Source organism: Diabrotica undecimpunctata, chromosome 3, assembly GCF_040954645.1.
Source record: "Diabrotica undecimpunctata isolate CICGRU chromosome 3, icDiaUnde3, whole genome shotgun sequence".
Classification (NCBI taxonomy): domain Eukaryota; kingdom Metazoa; phylum Arthropoda; class Insecta; order Coleoptera; family Chrysomelidae; genus Diabrotica; species Diabrotica undecimpunctata.
This window is the reverse complement of record NC_092805.1, coordinates 3,593,653-3,611,238: the sequence shown is the minus strand read 5'-3', so window position 1 is coordinate 3,611,238 and position 17,586 is coordinate 3,593,653. Positions and strand designations below refer to the sequence as shown.

The 17,586-nt window shown below is 32.9% G+C and overlaps 1 protein-coding gene across 6 annotated transcripts in view; it reads right to left on the bottom strand.

Annotated features, from left to right (window-relative positions):
* The window catches only part of Eip75B (Ecdysone-induced protein 75B), a 395,498-nt gene that overhangs the window by 16,307 nt on the left and 361,605 nt on the right, over positions 1-17,586 (bottom strand). For all 6 annotated transcript variants that reach the window (XM_072525091.1, XM_072525098.1, XM_072525093.1 and 3 more), the window contains exon 2: positions 16,263-16,351. In XM_072525091.1, the coding sequence (XP_072381192.1) occupies positions 16,263-16,351 (89 nt within the window). The remainder of the gene's footprint in view (positions 1-16,262; positions 16,352-17,586) is intronic.

The following is a 17,586-nucleotide window of genomic DNA, read 5'->3' as shown; positions in this document are numbered from 1 at the left end:
TGATTTTTCTGTGTACCGGGACAGGATCCAAAATCACTTCCACTAGAGCATTTCGACCGTTAGGAACATTTAAATTGCTTTAAAATGTTCCTAATTGGTAGAAGAAAATTATAGCTCTAAATATATGAATAAAAAGTCCTAGGATCTTAAAAACTGATACCTAGGTTTCCCATAATCCAAGAATAAGACCAGTCTTCTTCTTAAGGTTCATAAGCCATGCCAAGTCTATGCTAATACGAAAAACAAAAAACTAAAATAACATTCGAATGGAAAAAACAAAATACTGGTAATTAATTCGTTTTCCAAATTTGAAATATATAAAAAAATTTCTAAATTGATCAAATGTCATTTTAAATATATAATATATATTTAAAATGACTACAAATCGATTCTCTTGTGACATCCTGTAGACTGGCAATCGTTGCCTTTAACCGGAAAAAGAACTGTTATGGATTTGAACAATTGGACGTTACAGGAATAAGTAATTGTTCAATTGAAAAATATTAGCTGTTACTTCCTGGTAAATAAACATATGCATGGGGTCATTCACAGCAAAGAGTTATGTCAATACAACCATTTCTTTTAGAGATGACGAATCGTGATATCGAATGTGCCTAGAATTCTTTATTGTTTTTGCAAAGTTTAATACAATATATATTACATAGTGAGGTGTGGCACGAATTGGTGGCAAAATGAGAATCTAGTTGGAAATTACTTTCAAACTAGAAATAATAATAGCTTTGGAAGAGCGAAGAACAAACACACTATAGGAAACAGTTTGAGAATAGGTAAAGACAAAGTAAAAGGAGAAACTCCCAGTGGTTGGCTGTATATTATAGTTTAAAAACTTACATAGAAGTAGGAACTTCGTGTATAATGGTATATTTTTTTTAAATCGTTTTAAAAATTTATCTAAAATGATTACAAATTTTCAAAAGGTTTTCCGTCAAGTTGGATTATCATCAGTGAAAAAACCTGAAAGTATATTTCCACTTTAAAATGACAAAAAACATAAGCTAAAATTTTGACTGTTAAGTTACAAAACAGGTGGAAAATACTTACATTAAAAGTAGTTAAACAGATGTAAAAACCCTTATCTTACATGAAAATCATTGTTAATTTTAATATTTTAATGACAGTAGGTCGATATTATAAGATTTAACATGAAGGAAACATACATCTTCCCTGCTCGAAATAGGGGACAAGTTTGTCCAACTAATAGAACCAGCCAACTGATAAAATTTTTTGTTAAAATTGACATCAGCGGAAAGTGGAATTTTGGCGACCACTCAACCAATAGTCCAATAAGAACATTGTGTGTAAAAATTGTTTTAAAGAAATATATTGTTGTAATTAAAATTGAAAAAAGAGTGAAATGAATTTCATTCTGTTTATCTGGAAGATAAACAAGAAACCAAAAAGTTCTAGGCAATCTGTGAAAAAATCATCAATTTCGCGTTCTTACGTGAAATTTGTTTGACGGTTCTAAAACTCTATTCTCATTTAGTATTCCATTTTTCTGATGAAGCAAGTTACGGTATGCTGAAGTGTTCGATGATTTAATGGTTTAATGAGTTATAGAGGTAGATGGTAGAGCTGTCGCCTTATACAATAAAAATAAAAAGCTTGTCAGTGTTCAGTGCAAAATTATTATCAGTTGAAAATTATTTTGTACAATTTGATTCAATGTTTAAATATTGTATGTTCAGTACTCTAGTAGTCAAGTGATAATTACTATCATACCTTGATCCCGGAATTTCTCTTTTAATTCTCACTTAACATCCAGAAAAGTTGCATTATAAGAAATGTTTTAGATAAAATCAGTGGTTAAGAATGGAAATGATAAAAAAACTAATCACAAAACATAGATGTTTTGTGATGAAGACATGTGAAGATAAGACATGAAATCAAAAAGTCTTACTACAGCTAAAGCACTGGCGAAGAAATGAAATATTTATAATTGAAGATTTTGCAACAATTTGTTGATGAGAATATTAATAACGAAAGGCAAAATATCTTGAGAGAATGATGAAGAAAGTATAAATAACAAATACTACAAATGTGTCGAAATGATCGTAAAATCCAATTATAATAATATTGAAATAACCTTTAAAGGGACCTTGCAAAAACATTCATAAACCACGACTCCTAAACAACTACAGCGTACTGAGTTATTGTTATCAAACCGGCGAAATGTTTACAATTTTTCCACACTTTAGCAAAAGGTCAGTTATATTAAAATAATTACCGTTTCCTGTTTTCCCAAATTAACATATTCGCGAATTGTCAGAACGTGCTGTAGGCCTAAACCTATCCCAACATAATTCTTATCGACTCTGTTTTGTGTGTGTGTATGTAAAATTCGCGATTTGGTGACCCATTTGGCATAAAAAATATCAACAAACTTTCAATAAAACAAGACCGTTGCTATAATAGTATTTTACACTCGAATTATCCCGACTTGGATTTCTTGGTAGAGTAATAGTGAAATAGAGGTCAACTAACTACAACAAAGACCACGCAGTGTATCTCGATCTACTGTTATAGTCCAGTGATCAAATTTTATACAATTTTTATTATTTACACGTTTTTACAAAAACAATAATTTATTGTAAAAAATTACTTCACGGGTTTCTCATCTTCTTTCTGTATATTTGTGACTGTAAAAATGCGTTGAAAAACGGCATTCATATTTGTTGAAACAGATGAACATCCTCTATTAACACTTCATTCGGTATGTCATCTATTTTTTGCCTATTTTTTAATTGACATAATGACGTATGCTATCACCGATGTCTTCTTTTGTGACCTACATGCTGACTGCATCATAACTATTTCCTTATTTTTTATTACTTTTTTTTTCAATTTAAGGATTTTTATGTCAGGATTTGATGGGAAGAAGGCGTGAATGAAAAATGGCCTTATAGGTCAGGTAAACAGTGTAAGACCTGGTTGAATTGATGCCTCGTATCAAGAATGATTCGATATTAAGCAGTTTATCACCCTTGTGCCATGATTGCGAGAGTGTTAATAGAAGAACAACTGGACAAATATAGAAAGGGGGAAAGCAAATAGTGAGAACAGTATGGTAATAAAGTAGATGCACTAATAAGCTGAAAGAGAAAGGGCGCATACCTTGGGTGGATAGAGTTCGAAACGATGACGTCCTTAAGAGAGCCGGCGTGGAAAGAGAACTCTTTGAATTAATTAAAAAACGCAAGATTGGTTACCTTGGGCACATATTGAGAGGAGCAAAATATGAAATACCACAGTTAATCCTACAAGGGAAGATCGAAGGTAGGAGAGGAGCCGGCCGCAAACAATTATCCTGGTTAAGGAATATAATAGAATGGACAGGAATACACAATACAGGCGAGCTGTGTCACGCCGCCAAGAACAGAATTCTAGTAATGAGATAGTCGCCTACGCACTTTGGTGTATGGCATGTTAAGAAGAAGACTAACAAGCTAATGAGAAGAGTGGACAGGGCTTTCTGAGGTACTACAGGTTTTCTACGTTCTACCACGCCTTACTGACCAAGTAGACCTTTTTACTGAGTAGAAATCCCATATTCAACACAAACCAATACACCAAATGTGGAAGTTGTTCAAGCAGTACAAAAATAAATCCGTTGGATCACATGATTTATCTAGATTAGTATGAAAAGCTATTAGATTAACAGGACCAAGATGGCTAACAGATCTATTTAATAGAATTATGAAAGTTATACACATGCCAGATGAATGAAGAATTCAGAATGTGTAAACTACAAACCATTGGACAAAGTATGTAAATATGGAAGAACAATAAACCGAATAAACAGAATATTGATGGATTCGACCGTTAGTTGATAGAAGTTCATTTTATCAAGCAAGAAAACACTGAAAACTTTTGTTTTCAACGCCAACTGTCAGAACAAACAACCACTTTAATCAAATATATTAAGAACAACAAGAGCAAAAAGAAAAACACTTACACAGTGGTGTATACAAACTTACATGTGGCGACTGCCCAAAAACTTACATCGGTCAAACTGGTAGAACTTTTAACAAACGGATAACAGAACACAAAAGTATTTTTAATAATAGAGAAACAGGTTCTACATATGCACTTTACTTTCTATATCATAATCATTCTTTTAATAACCAATTTAAAATTCTTCACATGCAAAATAAAGGTCTTAAGCTATCATTATTAGGATCTATGGAAATTAACAAATTAAAAAATACAGATACAAGTCTGAATGACCAATTTGAGACAAACAGTTCTCCCCTCCTCAACCTATTGAGTTAAAGAGTATAAAGTGTTAAGACGCATAACAAAAATAGCTCACTTGAGAAAGGCACTCTACCGAAACAGCTGTAGTGATAATAAATTTTGTAGAAATGTTGAAAACAAAAGTTTTCAGTGTTTTATTGCTTGAGAATATTATATTATTAAACACAAAATCAGCAAGGCAGATCAACTTCCATTATAAGATGATGCCATTTAGACAACGCCTTATTTTTTTATCATTCTGAATGATTTACGAAGTTTTTATAAAAAAATCGATATTTTGTTATATATTTCCAGGTCTATAACAAAATGCGCGGGTATCTAGAATCTATTACCAATTTCTCGAATGGATAAAATAAAAAGTAACCAGGTCGAGTTGGCCCAAATAACGAACTTTGTGTATTATAATATGCGGGATTGCTCCGTGCGGGCCAATGAACTCTGCGAAACAAACGCATGCGCCAGCGTCCCCGTTATCGCTGTGATGCAATGCGAATGGTCTCTTAGCAGAGTACGTCAACCTACATCGACGAACGTTGACCCCAACATTCGCTCGGATCTCGTGTTGTGTACTATTAGGATTATAGACTGACTCTTTGGTTTGGTAAAAAACAAAAGCTCGATCTGACCTCTTTTTTGCATCCGACCTTTGTCGCCCCGCCGAAAGATTACGAAAATTTCACAATAAAGAGAAAATTTATTGCCAAAAATATATAGAAAAATTTTCGTAATGTCATTCAACCACAATTGAATAATCGCAAATACTTTATTTGGGCGTTTCAGCCCAAATCAAAACTGTAGGAGGGTTATTAGCGAGTTCAAGATGAAATAAAGCATATTCCTTTATTGGAAAAAGTTTCGTATATGTCCAAAAAATATATACATAAGATAAAGAGGATGCAATTGAAATTTACACAGGTGTGGCATGTTATACCTAACGCAGAAATGTTTTAAATAGAGTTAGGTAATAAGCCACGGATGAAATGGAAGGAAATTAAAACTAAGAATGCTGATAATAATTCTGAAACGACAATTTTGATTGCAAATTTGATTATATATGACAATAAGAACCTTGAATAACCAACAAAACTCTAAAAAGTTACACTTCTGAACTTCCTTTAATTATATAGGAAATTCTTAGTCCATATCATAAAAAAAGAGGAAATGCAACTCTTATAATTAGACTGTTCCAATTAAATCCATCTTTCTACGCGTCTATTTTTCCTTACTGCTCGCCCATAATGGAATTATGAACATTATCCTTGATGTTTGTCTTCATATATGACCAACAAATATCAGGTACTGCTAAAAAACCGTTTTGAATTGTTGTAGTACTATTAAACTTACTACGGTTTCGAATCGTCGCCCGTAACGCAAGCGTGGGTAGCTATTTTATTGTTTTGGATGTATTTGTATTACTAATACAGTTAAAACAATAAGGAAGATTTTAAACGAAACATTGAAACGGTCTAGGTACCGTTTGAGATATCAAAATGGGCAAATAAATGTCTCTGACGTAGTTCTTTGAATGTTTTATTTTATTGGTGAGTTTAAACGACATTTCTATATGAGGTAGCGAAAAAACTTCTTGGTACTGTTTGTATAATGAGGAGGAGGTCCTTTGTTGTGTCTACGTACGTGTAGCAGTTAATTTTGTAATTTTTAAAAGGGAAAATATGTTGACTATATGTCTGATATGAAACAAAGAAGTTAGGTGTCCTATCTGACATTCGTCATTCCTTTCCCTTGATCCTTATATAGATTCTCCGCACGTTTCTATCTTATATCATGGTATTTTTGGTCTCTTTTACTCACATGGTTTGACGAAACATCTTTCACCATGTCTTCTTTGGCTATTCCCTTCTACGCTTACCGAGATTTGATTCTCGGCAGTTTTTGCCTTTGGCCTTTAATTCGACTTATAAAACCATTTGACCATTTAATGAATGTATTATCTGATCTGTAGAAGTAACTCCATCTTTAAATAAACATCAACTGAAGGACTTTTTCATCGGGATCAATGGTACATGAAGAAGAAAATGACCAAGCAGTTGTAGCAAATGACAATGAAGACATGGAAGTACATGACCTGCAAGTTTATTGAAAAGTACGAAATCTGGGGGTTGAAGGATCAATATCAAAAAGACAAATATATGTCTATCGCTGGAGGACCTACTGACCTAATATTAGATAATGATGAAAAGGTGTATAATGCAAAACGACCCTCTTGAAATCAATAATCTACAAAATTTAGCTTGAACTTTCTGGTTTATGTGATCTAGCACTATTAGAAATAGAAAGGAAGCAATCAGTTTTCTGGTAGAGATAGCCATAAATTAACTCCAAAATAGAAAGTCACCAGAACCAGACGGAATAAACAACGAACTTCTAAAATAAGGGGAGAAAGTATAACTCTAAAGATCACAAAACTTACATTGCACTGCAAGATACCAGACATAATGACACAATCTGAAAGAACAAACACGTAAGACAAGAAACAAAAACACGAATCTATAAAACAGCAGTTAGACCTATATTAACATACACGGTGGAGACAAGACCTGACACATCTAAAGCGAGACGACTACTAGAAACAACAGAGATGAAAATACTTCGACGAATATCAAGGAAAAGTCTGTTGGATAGGTTGGATATAAAAGACATAAATGGATGGGTGACAAAACGGAAACACAAGTGGAACGAACACATTAGTAGAATGGCAGAGGATAGGGTAGTACGAATAGCACGAGATAAGTCACCAAATGGACGAAGAAGTATTGGCAGTCCAAGAAAAAGATGGTGCGATAATTTAAACAATTTGGGAGGCTAATATTGAAGAAGAAACAGGCTTTAAAGCCTACATACAAGAAGGAAGAAGAAAAATATACTTTAAAAAAAAATTGTTTCAATTGCATCTCAATATTTACAATTTACAATAAATGAATTAAATAAGAAATTGTAAAAAATGTTCTTCACTAGTGTAAACATCTGCAAATTTACTTTCTTAAAGCTCCAATTCGTCTAAATACGTTGCTGGAGATTCGGCCATTTCCTCGTTCAAGATCAGAGATATAAAACTACTAGCATGCACATCCATCCTTTCATTCTATACTTAGTAAGTGCAACGATCCTAACCCAATACCGTTAGGAAAAACGTGCCAAAGACAAACACACATACACAGGCCTCGGCTGGCGGCATTTGGCGGGCTTTGGTCGCTCGGACGGCGGGGGACTCCGCGAAGGAGAATTCGAACATCTTTAGAAAAAATGACGGTCATTCACCTAGGAGGAGTCGCTGCGCGGGGCGCCACCTGGCGGTCCGAGCGGCCAGTAGCGCCGTCGACATGAAAGGTCATTCATACCGATTCCTATATTCACATATACATTATATCAAACATTGTATGATCAATATAAATATAATATATCAAATGTATTAGATGACATTTTAGAACATTTTAAAACACAAAAATATTCAAACTACAGCAAATTTGTGAAGGTGACATTTCTTGGTAATGCAGTAGGTAGTAAATGTAACAATATTTATCAAAATATCTAGTTTTGAACGATTTTCTGCAACAATCGACATTTTGTGCCGTTTTTGACCTCGAAAATAGCTTATGTAATGTATACAGAATATATGGTATCGTTTCTAAAAAACTTTGTGATGTTCATTTGCCAAATAATATGAAAACATTGTATGCTTGTTGCTGTACCCCTTCGATAAATTTAAAGCGCACCGTCATTGAATGGAGTAACCCGCCAGTGCATGCACCGGTAAACAATCTTTACGAGGAATTCATAATTGATCATTTGTAAAAATTTTTTAGAGTGAATGAACTTCGAGACTAATGAGGTGCTGTTCCAGATTTCAGTTTTAAACAGAGAACACGACATACAATCAGTTTTTAATTATTTCGAAATAATAACCAAAACAAACAAGGAATATTTTATGTTTTTTCTTTTCATTTCCTAAAAATTGACCTGAATAGTCAGAATTTTATCAGAAAATTAAGAGCACAAACCAATGAAGTTTTCCTCACATGGTAATTGTAAATAGGAAAAAAAACTTAACTTCTAGATAGGTGTGATGTTGAGGTCCACAGTCAGATCCATTTAACGACTGCTGCTGATGTTTTTGGGGAATATTTCAATTAAATGATATATTTATTGCCGACCAATTCTGTAATAGTCATGAACAATGCCAGTTACCATTCAATATTAAAAGAACCGTTATCTAACACAAAGTGGAGAAAGCAAGAACTCTTGGATTGGCTAATAACCAAAGAAATAGTATTTCCAGCAGAAAGTTTACTCAAAAAACAGTTATTGTAGCTATGCAAACAATATTCACTATTGTAGATGAAATTGCAGAAGAACATGGAGTTAAAGTGTTGCGATTACCACCTTATCACTGTGAACTTAACCCCATAGAACTAACTTCAAGATGTTCGTCAATTATTATCTGATGCCAAATCAAAAATTTCATCTGAGAATTGGCAAAAAGCGTGTACGTGTCATAGCAGAGGAACAAACATTCTGGAAACTCGATATGTTTATAGAGGAAACAATAGAACCTATTATTATTTCTGTGGGAAATGAAGAAACTGACGATGATGTCTACTTATTGGAAGACAACTTATGTATTTAGGTATATAATTATATATTTATATTACTAATTATTATTATTAAATTAAATTGTAAGCCTAAACCAATATTTAGTATTTTTATAAAAATATATGTGGGTACTTAATATTGACATTTTAGTTTTTTTAAAGTAATTTTATGTTCTCGTTCACTGAGGCGTTCAGTTATTGCTTAATCTTTTAGGGTTTGTGCTATCAATCATTTTCAAATGTACTATAAGTAAAGATTCTCCTCTTTTTCAATTCTTTCGAGTTAGACTACGAAATTGTGCAGAAGGGAGAAAAAAAAATTGTTGATGTTTGATTTTGCGTTGTCATTTGAATCTTTCGTTAACATAATCGAAAAGCGAACGTCAGGTAGACTTTTATCAATGAATGTTACTCGATTAGCAACACACCCACGAATTCTTCGCGTATATTTTACCAATTTCCAAACTTAGATACCAATATCACCTGACGCATACAAAACAGCTCCTAAAAAGTACATTTTCTAAATATTTAGTGTTTTTTTCACTTTCGCCCCAGACGAAATAGATTAAATAGTCTCCTTAGTTTTCATTAACGAATACCAATTTATCCGTATTCAATGTAAAACAAAAAAATGTTATTTAATCGACTGTTCATGACACATTTAATTTATTCGTTTGGCATTGGGTGATTTTAAAACATGGCGTGTCTGGCCCGGTTTTTAAATAAAGATTGTTTAAGTGATTAAACAACAAAAAATCATAATTATGTTCGTCAAGGAGGACAAATATATATCTGTAAGCGAATGAGAAGGTTATCTATAAAAAGAAAAATAAAGAGTTCATTGTTAATATGAGATCAATGGAAATGTTGATTTATTTTTGTAGAAATTGTCAAGAACATATGGAAAAAATTTATTAATATTTATGGTGATAAGAACATTGAAGTAAATCAATTTTAAAATATGGATTGTATCAATAATCTACAAGAAGATAGGGATGGATTAGATAAAAAAACTGGTAGCTAACAAAGCGATAGTTTTCATACTTTTCTGGACTTTGTTGTGGCCTTTAAAGATCTTTTATTCGATTATAGGAGCAACATATTCATCTAGAACGATGAAAAATCGTTGTTTGGTGGTTTATCTGGGTTATTTATACCAATAATGGGCTTAGACTGCCTCCTAATTTTTATATCTTAAAACCGACTGAGTTAAAGTTTCCAAAAACATTCCCATGATAAACTCCTATTGATATAATAGATTTTTTGCACCAAAAACGACCAATTCACATAATACCCAACTACAAAAAAGTCGATTTGACCTAGAAAAACCCTTACCTACTCGCCCTGAGAACTTTTTTTTATAGAAAAACCCCTTTTTACACAATTCTCCCAAAACTAAACCATTTATTTATCTATTATTTTTTTACCGACCCTAAGTAAACTCATTTTTGTCGCGAACCGCCCTATTACCTGCCGAAAAATCGAACGGATGTTGCAAATAACACCCTTTCATATCGCAACCCTTTTCAAGATTTCCAATTTCTCACAAAACCCGATTCGGGCAGACAGGTAAGAACAGAAATTAATACGACCAGGTATAATTTTGCCAAAAATTGCGTCGGCCATCTGCCCCCATCAACCCTTCGTAATAGATTGGAAGGGTGGGTCGAACAGGATAGGTTTCAGGAGCAAAGAAGAAAGAACATTTCTGTAACTATTCTCAAACAGAAACTAACAGTTTGTAAGTGCTTTTAAAATAAGCGTTTAGCTTCTCTCTCATATATTTCATTACAAAAGTTTTTCATACTTTATTCAGTCGAATGCCTTTTGGTAGTTTATGAAACCTAGGTAACTGAGTGGTAAATAGGGCTTCTTGTTTAGCCATAGTGTGGCGAAATCCAAACTGTGTGATCATCATACGAATTATTGTAAGAAAGTTCTTTAATAAGTGGTTCATAAGACTTTCTATAGTTTTTTCATATTTTCGCGTTGAATGTTTTTGGTAAATTTATAAATGTTGTTATAGATATTGTCTAAAAAAATAGATTTTCTTAAATATGTATATTAACTAGATAATGGGAAAAAAAGAATTACAAAATACTCTAAGAATATCAAGAACCCTGAAAAAAAAAAAAAATAAACTATAATCAGACTAAAACGATTAATGTGAATGAAGAAGAACGGTCCAGGTTCGATCTCCTGCAAAGACACCTAAGAAGGACATTTAATACGGGGACTAAACCTAACCTATTCAGGAAAATCCAGTGAAAATTTGTAAGACGGTGTAGAAAGTACACAAAACTGTTAAAGATAGTGCTAAAGAAGAAGAGATATAATAGCAAATTCGACATTTCGCCTGTAAAAAGAAGTTTTTGTAACCAAAATTTTCTTTTCCCGAAGAAATCTCAGAAGTTGGTAGATTTCAGAGAGACTTGCAGTGATGCAATTTTTTTGTACGTAGTAGAAAATACCTGAAGACGGCTCATGAAGAAAATATTTTTGATTGAACCTTTTGATATTTATTTTTCCCTTTTTTTTTCGTCAAAAGGGCGAATGGAAAGTAAAACGCAGGTGGCGAAGCGGGCGGGTCGAATTATCAGGTAAGTCAATGAAGGCCTTGAAATGCCACGTCGGGTTCATCAAACCGAGCTGGCTGCTGACGTATGCGGTGGCGGCGTTGCCACATCTATCGACGGAAAATCCTGGGAACTCGAAATAAGTGACAGAAAACATAATAGAATAAGGAAATAGTACAGTATCATTATTAAAAAGATATCTACTCTAATAGATATAAACATATATATAGATCAAGAATCGAAAATATACTTTTTTGATTGGTTTGGGACTGTCGTTTACAATAGAACAGTTGAGAGTAGATATTCGAGATAAACCATTGGGAATATTACTAAAATTTTGGTCTTGCTAACATGATTTTTTATATTAAAAAATATATAAATAAACTTGAAAAACTAAAAAGATGAACTATTATTTTTAATTCCCAAATACATTGTTTATAATTTATTTATTTATTATTGTTAGTGATACTAGTTTCCAATCACTTTTTAGGTGTATAGAATAATTTTAAAGCTTCTTCAACAATATTTAGCTCCAGATAACCTTTAAGATTCAAGATGTAGCGTATATTATTTCCAAAAGGAATACGATGCTTAGAAATATTTGAAAAATTGTGAAAAGAAAAAATATTTAGTCAAAAACACACTCCTGCTGTTTATGTCAATTTTGTCACTTTGCACTCTATATATACATTTATATTTCTAATATAAATATTGATGTCACAAAAATACCCAGTAATACGACTTTTCGACCCACCTGACAACGTTGTCTGACAGTTTTTACCCATGCAATCTCGCCGATACGCATCGGCGTGGACCAAAAGCAGAGATTTTTTCGGTTTCGGCGGTTGAGGATCCATCGAATGGACCACTTTTACTTTTAGTTGCTTTGGGCCACGCTGAAAGAGCAATAATTGGCAGTTCGGATGATTAATGGCCGACGCACGGCCTGCAAGAGTTAATGATGGTTGTTGGATCGAGTTAAGAGGAGAAACAAAAAGTAGCTGAGAGGATGAAGGCGAATGACTGATGGGTTTACATTTTTTTATTGCGTAACTTTAAAATTAGCTAACATTTGTTAGTTTGCTTGTAGGAAATTTTTTATATTAATTTTAGGGTTTAGCATATATTGCCCGTTCGATATTTTCATGAGACATTATATACTTGTTTAATTTAATGATAGTATTTGTTGATTTTCTTCAATAAGTACCATCAACTTGAAAACGCTGTGAGAAGGGATTGTGAATGACTTAAAACAAAAGGCGAATCAATGTAAACTTGTATTCTTATTAAAAAGCAGATTTTTAAACCACAACCTGTGAACGAACCTTGAAAAATTTGCATTCGACCCTAGTCAATGTTATTTTTTGTACGTATCTGGTTCGGCCAATAACTACCGCATTTTAATTCCAGTTGACAACCTTGCAGAAGCAGTAGCTCACACCGATTCGCATTATTCGATAGTGTTTGGATTTATGGTTTAAAAAGATCAAAAATTGAAAAATACTATTTGATATAAATTGAAAGTTTCTTCTTCTTCTTTCTTGTATGTAGGCTTAAAGCCTGTTTCTTCTTCAATATTAGTCTCCTAAATAGTTTAAATTATCGCACCATTTTTTTCTTGGTCTGCCAATATTTCTTCGGCCAATTGGTGACTTATCTCGTGGTATTTTTCAACAACAGACTTTTCCCTGATATTCGTCGGAGTATTTTCATCTCTGTTGTTTCTAGTAGTCGTCTCGTTTCAGATGTGTCAGGTCTTGTCTCCGCCGTGTATGTTAATATAGGTCTAATTGCTGCTTTATAGATTCTTGTTTTTGTGTCTTGTCTTAGGTGTTTGTTCTTCCAGATTGTGTCATTAAGAGATCCCACCGCTTTACTTGCTTTTAAGCTTTGGTGTCGTACTTCATCTTCAACATCTCCGTAGCTAGTTATATTTGTTCCCAGATATCTAAACCTTGCTTCCTGCTTTATTATTTATCCATCAATTTCGATGATAGTGGATATTTAGATGTTGTCATACATTTGGTTTTTTCTGCTGATTTTATCATATGGTATTTCTTGGCTGTTGTATTGTAATCTTTGGAGCTCGTCTTCTTTCTCGGCGATTAATACAGCGTCGTCTGCATAACATAATATTTAGATTTCTTTGTTCCCCATTCTGTAACCATGACCTTTACGAACTGCTTGTATTATTTCGTCCATTATTATATTAAAGAGAAGTCGTCTGACTCCGCTTTGTACTGGTATACACAGTGTTAGTTTTCCATTTATCTTTGCCTGTACTCGATTATGGAAGTAGATGTTTTCGATGGTTTGTATAATATTGATTGGTATGTTTCTTTTATACAGTAGGCGTAAGACGTCTTCGACTTGGATGCGATCGAAAGCCTTTGTGAGAACTATAAATTGAAATTGAAAGATTTTTTAAATTTCGATATGCAGTACGAAAAATATTTGGAAGAAGAGATGTCTTTACAAGATATTCATCTTGTTTGTGGTTTTGTCATTTTTTTGTGTAAGTTTTATTTTTTTTTAATATTGTTGAGGTTATTTCCACAAAAAAGTATAGTAATCTTCAAGATATTACTGTCGACAAGAATTGTGTAATGGATACGTTCATATGACGTATACAGTGCCTCAAATATTCCAATTTGACAATAAAATCATATCAAAAACTATGGATATTTACGGAGGTATACAAAGGAATATATCTTCGCGATCATTCTTTATCTTCAACGGAAAATCTATCTGCTTTAAAGCTTGCAATGCAACATTTTACATTCGTATACGGAGGACATTCGTCGCCAACCATGTCTTCGTAAATCTACTTGACTTGAAAGATGGCTCAATACTCTAATTTTTAAATTTTCACAATTATTTTAATCGACATCATGACTTTTTGACGTCAACTTACAATGACACTTCTAATTAATTATTCTTCATTACCATGGTAACTAGCCTCATATGCATCCACGTATAATAGCACAATTATGCTTCATAATATTGTCAAAAGATCTTTAACGAACTAAATAGCATAGTTATTTATCTACCCACTTGGCTGTAAAAACGAATAACGACAGCTCTTTTTGTACATTTAGGAAATTTATCAAACCCACAAAATTTCCAAATCGGGAAATTTGCTATTTGCCAAATTAGTGAATCTATTTGTACGAAAAAGGCGATCGGGCACTGCCAACGCTAAGGTCAAACCATAAAAAATAGCAAAAGCTTCCTACAAAAAGCAATGACCTCGCCGTACGTACTTGAACTTCGTATAAAAGAACCTTGAATTTTAATGGATCCATTAATTTTTTACGAGAAGAGGGAGATCGATACCGGGTGTAACGACTGGAAAATTAATTATATAAAATATAAAAATTTATACCGTACAATATTAGAAAATAATTTATAGGTTAGATTGATCAAATGTTTCAATAAAAAATGTTTAGACAGAAAAAAACCTCGAAGAACCAGAATTTTAACAAACAATAAATACCCTTATGCTTTCCAAACAGCGCAACAATTATAGAATAGAATAGAACCCAAATATGGATTAGTTTAATTGTTTTCTATATTTCCCCACCCGGAGTCTACTTCGCTGCTTAATTCAGTTCCTGCGATCTAGTTGGCTGTCTTCTCTCTCGATATGACTCCCCACCAGCATGTTATCCGCAGAACTCGTACACGCCGGACATTGACATTACAATATAACCGACCTTCAACCTTCCTGCGATTTGCACAACGAATACCATACCAGGTAGAGAAAAAGAAGAAGCAGAGGCGGAACAAAGTGAATTAATACGAAAGATGCAAGAAAATTCCAATATACGAGTAAATCATTAAAACTATTTTACTATGAGAGTTTTATAATACTTGCGCTGGGATTTTCGTTTAAATTGGTTAATTTGGTTTAAAAATCTTATATATCTACAGCAATCAACCATTCATATTCTATAAATTTTCATACTCAGCGAGATTGGTGATTTTAATGCTCTGGACAGCAGATATGACCTAATTTTTTGCAAAGAAAAATGTAGACGATCGTGGATTGTAGAAAAATCAATAATAGTAGTAATATGTCTTAAATAAAGATGATATGTGATATAATTAAACGAAAGATATGGGTAAATATTTAAAAGTTGTGTGTTCGTCATGAAAAAAACATGGAAACTTGATTAAAATTAAGAAAAAATTATAGATATCTACAAATTTGAGTTCAAAAATATGTTACTTAAATCATTTCCTTATTTTATTTAAAAAATCAGTAAAAATCCCTTTTCTAATCCGCGTCACTGACAAATAGACGCAACAAAGACCGATCATGGTAGCTTGATTTACTTTTTTCCCTCCCACCCGACCTCTGCATTCTTTGTTTACCTAAAACACCCTGAAATTCAAGCTGTGGGTCACCCTTGAAATATATGGTTTCCGGTTGTGTGATTTTGGTGGCCAAAAATCCCAAGGTGAGTTTTATGTAAGTGCACACAAAAAAATACTTCCTTGTTGGAATTTCGCCAAGGTTTTTTTGCTAAATCGAGTCCTTAGTGGTACACAATAGGGCGTTTTTGTTCGTAGATACGTTTAAAATGTATACAGAGTGATTTTTCAAATAATCAGTCACATTTAGATTAATTTCATTCGCAGTTTTCATTAAAACATGAATTTTGCAGAGAATAAATGCAATAAAATATTTTCTATAATAAAACAAGGGAAAAATCTCTTGTTTTTTCTAACTATTTAAAAAATCACTTATATATTTCATATCTGACCGTAAATAAGCGATTTGGTAGCTTCTTACCTTGCATCCCTCGCAGGAATGTACTCCATAGTGGAATCCTGATGCTTTATCTCCACACACCCTGCACAAAACCGTCGTACCATCAAATTCTGGAAAGAAAAAAATATATTAGTATATGCAAATGCATAATAGTTATACTATTATTGGTTAATTGTGAGATACGAATAAGGCTTTTGATTGACAGCAATAAAGACAGTAGATGATATAGAAATTCTCTGAAAAATGAATTTCTATAGTTTTCACTGTATTCCTTCCAGCAACTTGCTTGTTTCGTCTTTCCAATGCCTGTTCTACTTTATTCCTACACTTTCGTAAAAGTATTTGTCTCTTTCTGCTTCCTAGTGGACTCCTTTTTGCAAATCCAATGTTCTGAGTCATGCTCCTGACGCTCTTCAGTTCATATCCCCTTAGCCTCTGTATTATATATTTTGTCCAGTTTTGCGACCACTTTTCCTTACAAATTGCATTTGTTTTCGTATTTATTATCCAGTTTTCAAACCCGTAAATCCTCAATACTTATTTTCATGCAGTTATATGACAATTACTTTAGCATTGATGTTGAGATGAATCCTAAATACAGTGTATGTTGCTTTTATTCATAATTTTTCGAATATCTTTAGTTATTTTATATTTTCCTTTAGGTACAATCTTATCTTCAAATGTTGTAACTTTCTAATCATCATTAAAAAACTGAACAAAAAATCGATGAAAGAAAAAGTTTCATATTGTACTGTCATCCTAACAGACTTACCAAACAGATGTTTGTTTAGCGATAAAAAAAGCTAAAATTATTAATCAACGAAAAAAAAAACACGAGTGAAAAAGAAAGTCACGTTCTGCTTTCTCTATACGCGATGCAACATGAAGCAGTGCGTGGTTACATCACCATCATCGGTGAAAGCAACGTAACAAAATGCACGCCATTATATAAGCCGTGGTCATGTGTGTAGATGTGTATTTTTTTATTTTATAAGCCATCTTGTCACTTCTCTAAGTATATGATTGAGCAGCTTTGACGGATGGCCGAAGAAAATATTTCTGAGGTTGTTATTTGATCAATTCATGCATCATGACAATTTGATCGAATATTTTACTAGGTAAAATCGATCAATATATCAAATAAACTACTAGATTTTTTTTCTATATGACTTTTTTGTATAACAAAAATGTTTTCTAGTTTACATTTTTATCTCTGCTATATATAAAAGTGTTTCTTAATTGGGAAATCCATTCACAAAACTCTCAATCACATTTCGCATTGGAAGACTAAAGCTAGAAGAAAGTCTATGAGATATGTTATGCAAAAATTGCAAATAACTAATAA